This window comes from Penicillium daleae (genome assembly GCF_028827525.1).
Source record: "Penicillium daleae strain IBT 16125 chromosome Unknown utg000002l_segment0_segment0, whole genome shotgun sequence".
In the NCBI taxonomy this organism is placed as follows: domain Eukaryota; kingdom Fungi; phylum Ascomycota; class Eurotiomycetes; order Eurotiales; family Aspergillaceae; genus Penicillium; species Penicillium daleae.
This window is the reverse complement of record NW_026623150.1, coordinates 3,347,796-3,361,180: the sequence shown is the minus strand read 5'-3', so window position 1 is coordinate 3,361,180 and position 13,385 is coordinate 3,347,796. Positions and strand designations below refer to the sequence as shown.

General features: G+C 51.0%; 5 protein-coding genes across 5 annotated transcripts; 1 reads left to right on the top strand and 4 right to left on the bottom strand.

The window, feature by feature from the left end:
- Positions 1-2,208: 2,208 nt before the first annotated feature.
- On the bottom strand, positions 2,209-2,769 carry N7458_002221 (uncharacterized protein; the record flags this gene model as incomplete). Its single annotated transcript, XM_056905604.1, has 1 exon — positions 2,209-2,769. One exon carries the CDS (start codon positions 2,767-2,769, stop codon positions 2,209-2,211), a length of 561 nt encoding a protein of 186 aa, XP_056769711.1.
- A 1,221-nt stretch (positions 2,770-3,990) lies between these two features.
- Positions 3,991-4,512, bottom strand: N7458_002220 (uncharacterized protein; the record flags this gene model as incomplete). The annotated part of the gene is made up of 2 exons (XM_056905603.1): positions 3,991-4,352; positions 4,416-4,512. 2 exons carry the CDS (start codon positions 4,510-4,512, stop codon positions 3,991-3,993), a joined length of 459 nt encoding a protein of 152 aa, XP_056769710.1.
- A 763-nt stretch (positions 4,513-5,275) lies between these two features.
- On the top strand, positions 5,276-6,381 carry N7458_002219 (Alpha/beta hydrolase fold-3; the record flags this gene model as incomplete). The annotated part of the gene is made up of 2 exons (XM_056905602.1): positions 5,276-5,758; positions 5,845-6,381. 2 exons carry the CDS (start codon positions 5,276-5,278, stop codon positions 6,379-6,381), a joined length of 1,020 nt encoding a protein of 339 aa, XP_056769709.1.
- Positions 6,382-7,434: 1,053 nt separating this feature from the next.
- N7458_002218 (PEX11 family protein) lies at positions 7,435-8,412 on the bottom strand (the record flags this gene model as incomplete). The annotated part of the gene is made up of 4 exons (XM_056905601.1): positions 7,435-7,597; positions 7,668-7,900; positions 7,965-8,146; positions 8,346-8,412. The coding sequence occupies 4 exons, from the start codon at positions 8,410-8,412 to the stop codon at positions 7,435-7,437; spliced, it is 645 nt and encodes a 214-aa protein (XP_056769708.1).
- A 1,386-nt stretch (positions 8,413-9,798) lies between these two features.
- On the bottom strand, positions 9,799-11,609 carry N7458_002217 (putative MFS phospholipid transporter (Git1); the record flags this gene model as incomplete). The annotated part of the gene is made up of 5 exons (XM_056905600.1): positions 9,799-9,927; positions 9,989-10,259; positions 10,316-10,645; positions 10,710-11,308; positions 11,436-11,609. The coding sequence occupies 5 exons, from the start codon at positions 11,607-11,609 to the stop codon at positions 9,799-9,801; spliced, it is 1,503 nt and encodes a 500-aa protein (XP_056769707.1).
- Positions 11,610-13,385: the final 1,776 nt, after the last annotated feature.

The following is a 13,385-nucleotide window of genomic DNA, read 5'->3' as shown; positions in this document are numbered from 1 at the left end:
TACCAGCATTGCTTCCAGATTCCCGATTATGTCATATCGAGAACTTTGTGTAAATCGCAACGCATGAAATAAACTAAATGTCAATCAACTCGAGTTCTAGATTTGTGCCGTGATAGCCCATCCCCGCGGGATCTGCGTTTGATTGAGCCGATTTCCTTTACGCAAACCGTCAACCTGTGTTAAATTCCAAATGAAAATCATCAAGCCCTCAAACATGAGGCTTCTCGGGATAACCAACAAAAGGCCTCCCGTCAATACCATGGGTCACCGAGGCGGCGATGAACGGGTGTTCATCGAGTCATGCCATGTAAGATCAGGCTGCGTTGAACCAAATATGGATCTGTGTATCTATGGTACCAAAATCGTAATTAGGCGAGCTCCATGGACATGAATGAAGGCTCTATACTACATCCATAGTCAGGTTATAAAAGAGTGGTTGCCAAATTTCGATATCGAGGCTTTTCACCAACAAACTACAATCCAGAAAGTTCCTCAAAGCCTCAGAATTACCAGAAATTGTTTTCTATCTCAATTATCAATTTGATACAAATCTATCATGTTTCTTACCTCTGTTTCCCAAGTCATTCGTTATGTTTCTTGCCCGTTGCTCGAACAAGGGTGGAATGAAGTGTCTGCGTTGCACTCTTCTCTATTCATTATTGTTCTATCAATGGCATGTTTCCAAGTGGCTTACCTTCAAACACTATCATGTCGAACATTCATTCGCGTCATGATGAACATTATTTGGGGTGCAGCCGCTCATTGCTTGTTGTTGATGTTTACCAGTCAGCCTGTGTCTGATGTTCACGGAAGAGACTATTCTATTCAAGCATTCTTGCGGAAAGTCTTCCTGGGATATGTCTTTGCAGATGTGATGTACTATAGTATACACCGTGTTCTTCACTGGAAGTTCTTCTATCGGCGCATTCATCGGCTCCATCACGAAACTCAACAAAGCGGACCACTTACAGCCCTTGATGTCCATCCGATAGAATACGTTTTTGCTCAGATGTCAACTGAACTCATGTCGGCTTGGATGGTTGGAGCAACTCTTCCAGAGCTTTGCTTTCTTAGCAGCGTGGCAAAAGTCTTCGCAATGTACTCGCACTCACGGAGCGATGGAAAGGCCTGGATCAGTGTGATGGAGCACGAAGCACATCACCGGGATGGACGTCATAATTTTGGAGTAACTGGAATGATGGATTGGGCATTTGGCACAATTAAATAAGGGCTTCGCAATACTGATTTGTTCCATTGTGCTGATTTTGAAGGATTGGAACAGTATGTTCAATGAAGTGGACAAATGAATTCGCAGGTCAAGCTGGAAAGTTTAGGGTTAGCGGCTTGGTCATGGATATTGACCATGGCACAACAAAAATGGATTGTGACACTATATCTAGAAGGCTGCATGCTCTAGATCTTAAGATATGCGTTTTTTCATGGTCCCTATTTCTTATCCTGTCTCCGATAGAGATAGATTGGTGAGTCCCCATATAGATACGAAACCAATAAAAGATCTTAAATTCTGCACACGTAACGTCACTAAATATATGGCTGGTACTTTAGCCATCTTTTGCATGTTTTGTCACACGCTTTGGTTGGTAGACTGCTCGAATACATTTTGCTAAGGTCCATCCTAATGTAAGCCACAAGTGTCACCATAAATTCAAGCATTAAGTTCTTGACGTGACATTTTAGCAGGAATTGTCAAATTGACGCCGTTGTGCAACCATTGATCGATTCACTGTTCTCATGTGATGAAGAGTACATTTAACTATGTACTCTGCACGGATAGTTCGAATCGTATTGATAACTTAGCAGATAGTGGAGCCTGTTTGTCCAATGATATGTCTATCACAGGCTCTATCTTTGCAAGTGATTGGTTGCATTAATGCACTAATTAAAGCCACCTTAGTTGTGCTCAAGGAAAAGGAGGCTGTAGCAGAATAAGCTCGCCTATTTTAACCTAAATTATGAATACCAAGGCCCTGCCAATGCTTTTTTCACTTTGCGAAAACAAGCCATCCTCAATCTATACGAATACTAGTGCCCGACAGGATGTTGCTGTTATATAAGGGGCAAGCAATGCCCAGGATAATTCCATACCAGTTTTTGATCAACCCACCATGTTGCTCTACAAATGCACTTCCTGCCAGGAATTCATCCAGGTGTCTAAAGCACGCCTGACATGCACGACGTGCGCGCCACCTATAAACCTGTGTGCGAATTGCTATGTTGTGCAGGAATATCCCCTGCAGCACCCAGATGGCTCATCTCATTCCATTTTGGTATATCAGCACAGCGGCTATCTCCCGATTCCGCCGCCTCCACCAGTGCGAACCCACTCTGTCGGCAGCACGTATGCAAGCGCCCCTCCACGACGAAGACCTGTTTCTGCATTTGATGCCTCAGTGCCACCCAAGAAACCCCCTCGTCCAACCAAGGCAGAAGTGAGAAGCGAACCAGATGCTGGCGAAACCGTGTCTGAGCCTGCCCCCTCGCAGCTACCAACATCATTGCCACCAGAGCCACAGCAGCAAAGTCCTCAGCAGGATAGTTATACACAGCAACATGGACCGCCTCCAAAACCACCGCAACGTCCGCAGAACCAACAGACAACACCGTCACAGCATCCACAGCATCCACAGCGGGAATCAATTCAGCCTCCACAGGCCCAGCAATATCAGCTTCAACATCAATACCAAAGGGAACCACAATATCAACAACCTCAGCAACAGGAGCAACATCAATCCTCGGGGTGGACCTCATTCTTCAATCAAGATATGACACCCACTCCCTGCTTCTACACCCTGATTAACGAACTCTTCTACCATCTGGACCCGCACCGCACCGGGCTTTTGAGTCCGGAGACCTATTCGGAGTATATTGACGCCTGTGGTGCGCCCGCGAATCACAATATCTGTTAGTATTAAGTTCTTTGAATCTTCCCTTAACCAGATTTCTCAGCGCCTTTACAGGGAAAGCCAGTCGTGCCAAAACCCCACTACACGGATACGACATAGCCGACCGCGACCTCGCTGACCATTTTACCTCCTACTCTGTTGACTTCGTCTTAAAACCGCGAACACCACCCTCAACACCTACAGCATCCCCGTTGAACCATCTTTCATACCTCCCTGCCTCTCAGCGTGCCATGATGGAGCGATTCATGCCTTCCGGAGCCGCGACACCGTCCGTGTCCGGAAACCAAAAGCCCATGCTTTCCCACCGGGGCTGGACAGATCTGAGCATCTGCGGTGTATTGCTTAACCCGTCTGCGGCCTGGGGCCAGCTCAATCGTGCGATGCGCCATTTTCACTTACCTCTTTGGGCAAGCTGGGGTGATATTCCGCGAGAGATGTTACCTTTAGCACCGCACCAGCCCGAAGTAGAGCGTGTGCAGGTAATGATGGAAGGCGCACGGATCAACGCCGAACGCGAAATGGACTCGCTGCAGGCTAGATTACTTCTGGAAAAGAAGGGACGGCAGCAGGCATTGGACTTGCTAGACGATCGGGTGTATGTGTATCGGTGAGATATACTTGTGAGGCCCGTCACTCTGAAAGACGGGCGAGATGACTTCAGATATTGGAGAAGCTAGAGATTCCTTTAATATCAGCATCGAAGGTTTTCTACCTACTTTTTTTTTTAAAGTAGCGTTGTTTATCCGGGCTTTTTTTTGAGCCACTGGTCCTTGAACTGCTGTCTATATCATTGACAGATATGATGTATGAGGGTTTCCAATACGTTGATTCGATCAGCTGAAAAAGCACCCATACACATCATATTCAGCATCCCACTGGACCAAATATTCTCCGTGGAGGATTCCAAGTACTTCGCTCACGTAACTCTCCACTTCAAGGTACTCTCACACTGTGTTCCAGAAGCCATGCGCATAGGCTAGATGCATCTTCTGCGTGTAATTTCTTTTGCTGTGTAAAGACAGGCCTTTTGAGCTCCATAGACTTCATCCCTACCATTTGAGGGAAACTACCATAAGATAATTCCATCATGGGTAGCGCCCTCCTCCCTCCAAGCAGTCAACTTCTCTTTCACCTGGCCCGCCGCAAACTGAGCATACCCCGGTCCAGGGCGCGGTTCATTAGGACCAGGCTTTCTATCCGGATCGCCCGTAATCCAAGCCACAGAATTCGCATTGCATCCCTCACTTGCCTGTCTGAATTGTTCTACTTCTGTAAGACTGTATCCCCGACCGAAAATGACGGCGCGTGGAACCTGGCTGTAGTTCTGGGTGCCCACGCCGCTGTCGTCTGGAGACTGAGGTTTCTCGCCTTTCAATAGACGGGGGATATCGGACAGAGCAGCTTCGTTGGTCGTAATAAAGTGAATTACTAGTGTAGTTAGTACCTTATGAACCTCTTCAACGGCTGGAATTGGCTTGGTATTGTATGTACCTTCGAATTCAGGGACTAGCAGCTCAGCAACTGGCTTTCCAATTTCTGCGCGTCTGCCGCAGAGTATCACTGGTACTGGACTTGATAGTGAAGACATCCTTGCTTGTCGAGATGATGAGGACGATGAGATCCAGATGATGGTCAGTCGAAAACGGGGAGGTGATTTCAACGTTCCAGCCTTGCCACGTCCCCGCTATTTATATTGCGGCAGCCACGGCCCCCAATCTCTAGAAATGAAAAAGTATGATTTAGGCTGGAAGTTTACCGTCGATCTGACTCGAGCCATTCATGTTAGTAGCTGAGTATTGCGTATACACCTACTGGATGCTTTTTCCGGTTGCCGGGTGGCTAATAGCTCTCTGCCGCCCACTTGAAGGTTCTCCAGAATACGATGCCCCGCTTAGATTGATGCGTTGCACTCCTCGTGGGTATTGGTATACGAGGGTTGGCAGAGTCAGCGGAACCGATAGCCACAGGTAGTCCCATCATCACTAAATACGCAATCAGTCTTCTGCTCGACAAGCTCTGTATACGGATCGAGTTCTCATCAATGCTCTTATTTAGCTATAAAGCAGACTATGTGCATTGCATCCACATATCTATATAAACCAAGTTTCACTGCTCCTCCTATTTAGATCTATATCTTGATATTTCTGTATCTTGGTCAACTAACCGTGCTTTCCGATATCACAGCCCTTCATCTACAGACTATCCAAATGACCATCTTCTACGTCATGCCCTACCGGATGTACTTCCCCGACCTCTATCCCATCAAAATACAATCCTAACACAAACCACAAGCACCATACTCACCTCTACGCACTTCCATCCCCAATCTGACCATCCTTCCACACCAACCCATGGCCACCCCAACCCCCCTCCCCTCAAGAACAGACCTCGCCAAAAAAGCAGGTCGCTACCGCCTCGTCGCCGGAATCATCTCCTGGCTCGACCGCTACCTGTCCTGGCCCCTGCCCTCCCGACCAGCCCTCGAACTCACCATCCCAACAACAGTCAGCAAAATCCCCGGCACAATCCAACTCTACTTCTTCACCGCAACAGGCACCCTGCTCTCACCCGGCGAAGACGAAGAACAACCCCACACAAAGCGCCCCGTGCTAATCGACTTCCACGGCGGCGGCTTCGCCATCGGCCATCCACTCGATGACGCGCGCTGGATCGCAGCCGTGCTGCACGCACACCGGGACGCAGTCGTCGTGAGCGTGGGATACCGCCTCGCGCCGGAACACCCGTTCCCGGCGCCGATGGAAGATGGCGTTGACGCGGTGATTTGGCTGTGGGAGCATGCGGGGCAGTATCGACTTGATCGGAGGCGGTTCGTGGTCTGCGGGGACTCGGCGGGGGGAATTTGTGTTTGACGATTCCACTGCGGCTCCGCGAGGAACTGCTCAAGCGCTGCGTGCGCCAGGGTGAATGTCCCGGAATCAAGTTGGCTGGGTTGATTGCGTTTTACCCGGCTACGGATTGGTCGCGGAGTCGGATTGAGAGGGATGCGACGAATCCCGTTGCGGCGAGGAAATCTATGATCACGCCTGATGTGTTCAAGTTCTTTGATGATAGTTATTTGATGCTGGAGAATTTGCCGCGGAAGGTTGGCACGGATGAGATTGATATGTCTCATCCGTATGTGTCGCCGGGGTTAGCGCCCGAGGGACTGATATTGGCGTCGTATCCGGGGATTGTGGCGATTTATACGTGTGGATGGGATCAGTTGCTTGTCGAGGGGAATGCGTTTCGGGAGCGGTTGCGCGGATTTGTTGGGCCCCGGGGGTTGGTGCATGTTGGGGGATTCGAAATTGAAGATGTGGTTCATGGATTTGATAAGAGGCCTTCTTTCTTCTTGGGGAATGGGCCGAGGGATCGGATGTACGGGGATGCGGTGCGGCAGTTGGGGATGATGTGGAAGGAGAAGTCGCCGAGGGGGTTTGTTTCTGGGGAGGGTTGATGGTGATATATGAAGATCGGATGATTGAGACCTTGTAGGACTATAAGAGGGACGTGTATACCTGTTCATCCGTTGGCCATGAGGAAATTATATTCAGTATCTTCTCCGATCTCGTGTCACCGTCATCAAGCAACCGACTTCTCCAGTGTACTCTCCAAGAAAAGGACTGTGCTGGTGGCCCAAATGAAGCGGGGCTGGTGGCGGGGTAAACAACTAACGAGATTTCCCTGACCTTTTCCTCTTCGATCACTCGTCCAGATACTCTCCTCTTCTCCATCCAGATACAACTCCATCTTAAAGGTAGGCTTCATGTCTTCCCCGATCAAAAGCACCGGGTACCAACGCCTGTATGATCCCCTTCTAACAAGACTCACCACCAGTTCAACCAACAACCCTCAAACCTTCCAACCAACTCCATCATGTCCGGACACCCTTCCTGCCCCAAGTGCAGTGCCCCCATCTCGGGCGGCAAGAGCTGCGGCTCATGCGGCGCGGTTCGTGGATTTCCGATTCTAACAAGGTCCTCGGGCTAACTCGCTATAGACCTGCCCCGTTTAAAGAGCCTGACAGTCTCGCCTGAAGCTTCATAGCAGAAGGGCATGGTTCTAGGTAGCGAAGTGTAATAGCGAGATGGATGCGCTAGTTTTGGGCTCTGAGATACCCGATGATGACCGCTTCTTAGGAAGGGAGAATGAAATTTACTATTTTGGTTGGATCCCATACACCCCACGTAGTGATCATGTAACACGAAATGGAATTTGCTATATACGCAAGAAAAGAGCTCGTAGGCATCTAAACATCTCCCCCATAAACAACACGAAATAAGAGAAAGAGTAAGAAGTAAGGGGGGAAAAAGGGGGTTGTTCATGAACGCAATCGAGGATATAGGGTTTACCAAGCAGATCAAAGGGATATCGCGAGACTCCTTGCCCTAAGCTGCGATTTTCTTTCTTATCGTGGCCTAGACGGGGAACACGACGGATCTCCATATAGACTAGGCTCGTCCAGTGCATACCCGTCTGCATCAGAGACGAGTCTAGGTCGTTTAGCCACTTATGCGGTCTTGCGCCACTGCGACCACACTCCGATCAGCGAGCTGACGGTACCGGCGAGACCAACCAGACCATCGTCAAGCTGGGCGATGCCCAGAGCAGAGACGGGCACGGTCAAGTCGCACAGGTCAGAGATGAGTTGTATCCGAGCAGCAGCGCGCTCCCTACAAGCAAAAAAAGGATTAGTATCGACAGGCAAACCAAACGCGGGAAACCGGAGAAGGGAGCCCATACTTCTCAATCTTCTTCGCCTCAACAACACCCTCACCCTCCTTCCGATCAACAGTCTTCTCCTTCTCCTGCAACCGGAACAACGTATAAACACCCGCAACAACACTGCACGCCAGACCCGCCGCCCAAGACCGGTAAGCGCTCTCCTGCAGACGCTTCACACTCGCCAACTTGCGGTACCCGATCGCGTCCACGACCGTCACCATATCCAGCGACAGGTATCCGGCATAGCCGAGCTGGCGACCGACGGCGAGGTAGCGCAGGACGGGGTCGACGGGGGCCCTTGTTGTCCAAGGCAACGGAGGCGGCCTTGAGGTGTTCGGCGAATTTGCCGACGCGCAGGATCTTGCGGGTGGTGCCGAATTGCTTCTTGACGGCGTTGTAGGGGTCGATGGCGGACTGGGGCTTGTTGGTGCGGTAGAGGTACCAGGCGTAGAAGCGGGAGAAGTATTGGATTGTGCGGAGGAGCTTGTCGCGGCCGACTGGGGTTGGGTGAGTGAGTTAGTTATGCTGCGTTGAGATTTGGGGGATTGTGTTGGGAGTAGGAGGATCTGGGTGTTTAGAGTCGGGGTGGGCTTGAAGTTCGGTGTCATGCCATCCCGATTCATCGTTTATCTTGGGGGCAGGCAGGTTGTGGTGCGAAGGGTGGTGAGGGAGACTATTCGATCAAGATATACGCACCGGTAGTCGCGACAAAGCGCAGCCAGTGCGCGAGCGCAGGGTGATAGACGAGAGCGTCGGCAACCATGATTCCTTCAATTTCAGATCACGAGAGAGTGGTGTTTGAGAGATCCGGATCAGCTTCGGCGGGATCCGAAGGCAGTTGATGTCAGGTATGGAAAGGGACCTTGAATCGAGCGGGGGCGGGAACACTCGACAATATAAAGGAAGGAAAGATGGATGGGATGGAAATGGTGACGGTGGTGGTGATAGGAGTCGGTAATTGACCGGCGTCTGGAGCCGCGGACGGTGAACCTCGGCTGAAGGGACCGTGTGGAGCGCGGCTGTCCCCCAGTCCCCGTTCTGGAGAAAAAATTAAGTCTGGAGAGCTGACAGGATGGGGGGGGAGTCTTTCATGTGAAATGCTTGTTCTTGTCTCTTTTTATTCCTAATCCCCGGATTTGATGCTTTGATTTGTATGTTTGATTGAAGGCATCTCGTCTATCAATCTGCTTGATCCTCAGTAGATGATCCCTCTTCTGTCATTCCGGTCGGTTTTCGTCTCCCCAGACCTGCCTCTCGGACGATAGAGGCCATGAGAGAAACAGCGTAATGTACCGCGGATTGTTTGACCGCTTTTGGAGTCACCCTCCCGCCCTGTGTCTGAATAAAGTAGAACTACCGTACAGGTACCAGTATATAATGCCGGAGTATCCGTAAAAGATATATCAAGAAGTACGAGACGACCATCACTCATCTCCCTCGAGGCACTACTATATAAGGTACCCTGTCTAAGAAAGCCGGCGTCCTAGACATCCGCCTGCAGACCTCGAGCATCTGGGAAACCCCACTGCATAAATAAGTCAGTCTCTAAGTTCTGCCCGTCAAAATTGTATAAATTACGCCGATTGCCCAATGCCGCCTATCGCCCGTCGTATCCCATTGGCGGCCTCGGACCTGTCACTACAACAAACTCGAACCCGCAAGAATTACCGATCTAAATGTTCGCATAAGAAGCATTTCATACGGTTCTGGCATTGACCTTAAAATTTGATTTCGTTCCTATCCTCCACCCCTCATTAAACATTAAAGCAGGCACTCATACAAGCAAGTTGGGGTGGAAAACGCATTGTATGGAAACTGGACCGGAATTGCATCCCCGAGACAGATCACCCGCAGATCAGCACGGTAAATGCTATTCAAGGTCGCAAGTGCCAGCAACTTCTTCTTGTTCGTGTCGCACTGGGGCTCATCAATGTACGATCGCCGGATCGTCCCGAGATCTTGTCACGTTTCACTCAGCAGGGATAATCGCTGCGTGTTGTCGCTTTGGGAGTAGATCCAAGGAGTCGCACCATGGGAAAATCATTAAGGGGGCCGGTGTGTTGGGGTGTGGGGAAGAAACAAAAACAAAGTCATGGCGCGTGCGGGATATCAACGTACGGTATGGGCAATGATCGTGTCCGGGGATAGCTTACACCAGGTCATCACGGGCGACAGTCTCCTGTGTGGTGATCTTGTCTTTGTTGCCCAAGGTCGAGGTGTCATAGCCGTTCTGAGCGAGATACTCACGGAAGCGCTGATCCTCGGTGGTGATGGTATCCTACATCGGTGTTAGTATTAACGGACAGATCCCCAAGCCGTCAATCAGAGTCAAGACACACCTGGTCAATTTGGGGGAGCAGGAAGTATGCCAGGAAAGCACTGAAGATGCATAGCGAGCTGGAGACGAAGAACGGATCCTGGCCCGCGCGAACAGGGTTGGGGGCGTTGTTCCGGACAATGGGCAGAACGTAGGTACCCACGAACGCACCAACCTTACCAATGGCGGCACAATACGAGTAGTATTGACCACGAATGGCAGTCGCGCTACTCTTGGCTGCACACAGGCCCAGGTTATTACCAGGGCCAAGCTCGCCCAGTGCAAGGAAGATACTATCACTGGTCAGGAACCGCAGAAAGAGAACGTTCGTGGATGAGGTGTAACATACCCATAGACTACCACGAAGCCACCCACATTCGCGGATGTCGCAAGAAATTTGTAGCATCCAGACATGATGAACCCAACAATACCTTGGAGAAGCACTCCGAGGGCAAGGCATTTGCGAGGACCGATCCAGTCGCTCACATATGCACCAACCCCGGAGCCGGGAAGGTAAAACAGGTACGTCAGAGTGGTCCAGCCAAAGGTCTTCCACAAGGGTGCATCCTCGCCAGTGATAATCCCGATCCACTCAGAGGAGTAAAGACCGAAGGAATAAGACGAGAAATCGTAGATGAACCAGACCAGAGAGACGACGGCCATGCGGAACCAGTAGAACCTGGGAGAAGCAATTAGCACGGATGTAGTATACTTTGGATCAATGGGGCAGCTAGGGGACACACTTGATGATCAGCCAGATCGGGAACTTGTGCATCCGCTCGCGGTTAAACTCCTCAGGCTCCTCCAGCTTGAGACGGAGATACAGCAGACTCAGGGGAGGGATAATGCCCAAACCCAAAGACAGACGCCAAACCAAGCGCAAATGATTCTCCGTGCAGATCAACACCAGGATGCAAGGCACCAAGGCTGAGACAACAAACCCAAAGTCGATCTGAAAGTTGGTGAACATGATGAACCAACGGTTACGGTGGCCCTTCTTGAGCTCGCCAGAGTTCTCGGCTGCCGCGACAGAGCCAGCAGGGTATTCACCACCAATTCCCACGCCGATAAAGAAACGGTATGCGGTCAGGGCGGCGAACATGCCATACTGACTTCCATTCAAACCATAGGAACCAGCACACAGAGCAGCAAAGACGAACAGGATGATGGTGGATATCATGAGCGACCACTTCCGCGACCAGTGGTCACTGGTGTAGCCAAAGATCAGCATACCGACAACGGTACCCGCAAAGGCAATGGCCGAGACATTTTGGCTGGCCGGAGACTTGGCATAGGTATCTGGGTAGAGCATCCCAAGAATGGTGTTAACTTGGCCAATGACCTGTGAATGCAAAAGGGGTTTAGTCTGATATTCTGGAGATCACAGGGTCGATGTGGGACGGGGCGCAGTTTTGGGGTAAACAGTATGCGACAAGCAGTGCAACAAGAAAATAATACAGAACACATACTCCATTCAGATAGCCGTCAGAGAACAGACCAGCACCACAGGCGATGGTGGGCCAGGTGCGCTCCCAACGGCCCTTTTGCAGTTGATCCAGCGGCGGCAGGTCGAGGGTGGTCTCGTCGACCGGGGTGGAGTTCTTCTCCTCCATGATCTTCTGGGACTGAAGATCGGCACTCATGGTGGTTGACTAGCAACAGCAGCAGCGAGCGGCTTATCCGTGAGACATCAGCAGAAGGACTCGACGATCGCAAAAAGAGATCGAGCGGGGGTGTGAGAGGAGGTTAGGATGTATCGCTCACCTCGGGGCGCGGAAAGTCTCGATCGCGTAGTTCACGAACCGCCGAGGGGGAGAGTACTGGACCAGCGGATGTCAACCGACGGGCGGGGGGACCAGGACGCAGGGTTGCAATGAAGGAGGCACTGGGGAGTGAGAAAGAGGAAAGGAAGCCAGAGGAGCGAGGGCGTAAAGCTGGCGATTAAGTAGGACTGGGGCGTGCAGATCCCAGCAACAACAGAAACCGTGAATCTTGGGTCAGCTGGGGCAACAGAGGTATTTCCTAACCGGGAATAGCAAGTCGAAGCAGACTACTCCGTAGTATTATTCCCGACTACCGAGTACGACTCCAAAAAAAAAAAAAAGACTAAACGCTCGTACGTGCGTCTGGCTCTATGCGAACCTGCCGTCACCTTCGTCCCGTGTGGGGCTCGCACCGAGTCTCCATCGGGTTAAGCATTCATCGTGCCAGGAGGTACGGGGCAGACGGAGTTTCCGTCAGACGCATCATAGTTTGGTCCTGGCTCGGCCTCTTGGCTGGGAACCTCTTGGAATGCGGACAGCCCATCTTGGTTGTTGCATTTCTCTCGGCAGGCCGATGATCTGATATCGGGCTAGCAGTGGTCACGCAAGCTAGAGCCGATCAAGGCAACGCGATCGCAGCCACAAGGTGTCCATGACAGGCCAACTTTAAAGCCAACCGCGTGGGCAGCAGTTGGTTCCCTGCTCTGGTATCCAACGAAGCGATGCACGTGCGAGTCAGTTCGATCGGTCTCCCTGGGGGGACTGGAGACCGTCTTGAAACTTTCGGGAGAAGAAGTGGAGCGTGGCGTGTGAGGGGCGCCCCGAGGCTGGCGGGTGGTACCGTGAGGGAAAGGTACCAAAACTACTGGACGTACCTACTGGAGTACAGTTCATCCACACGGATGACATAATATTCTGCCGGTCAAATCATCTTACTATTTCCGGCATGACTTATACACATTCCGTGGCTGCGAGGAGATAGATAGAGACTGATGTTTGGACTTGAATGAACTATCACAAAAAAAGGGGTCAATAGTCCCTTGAACGACAAGTTACAGACCAGTCAAGTTCGCACTGAAAGCGGAAGACGAGGCGGTAGACCAAGGGTGGACGAAGACTCGCGGAACACCAATGTACCAGTACTCGAGGTCCCGCAACCCCCTGATAGAAAGCCGAAAACTACCTTCCTGTTCCTGGTCCGGATTATTGGACTTGGTTTCCGAGACAAAGAAGACAGAAAAGCCAAGAAATTATCGCTCATAATGTAATGCCGCGAGTTTATTAGATTGGTCCTCAATGCTTTCTGGGGGTTCGCCGCCAGGGAAGTGGAACATGAAGATGGCCCTCTAGGTACTCCGTGCTCCGTACTAAGCACAGTAATCTGACGCCAGCCTCAATAGACTCCTAGCCCTACACATGCACGGCAGTGAGAAATGTACTTCAATAGTCTCCAATGATCGGGGTAAGCTGACCGTCCAAACTTAGAAAGTGGAGATGGAAAGGCCTCGACAGCAGCAGGTCGGCAGTCAGTCAACCAGGGCGATCACTCGCCATGCAGAACAAGCGCAACGCAATCTTTGACTAGCAAGGAGCTTAAATGTCAAAAGCCCAGTAAAGTGGCCATCCTGTAAGTATACACAAAAGCCAATAAAGTGA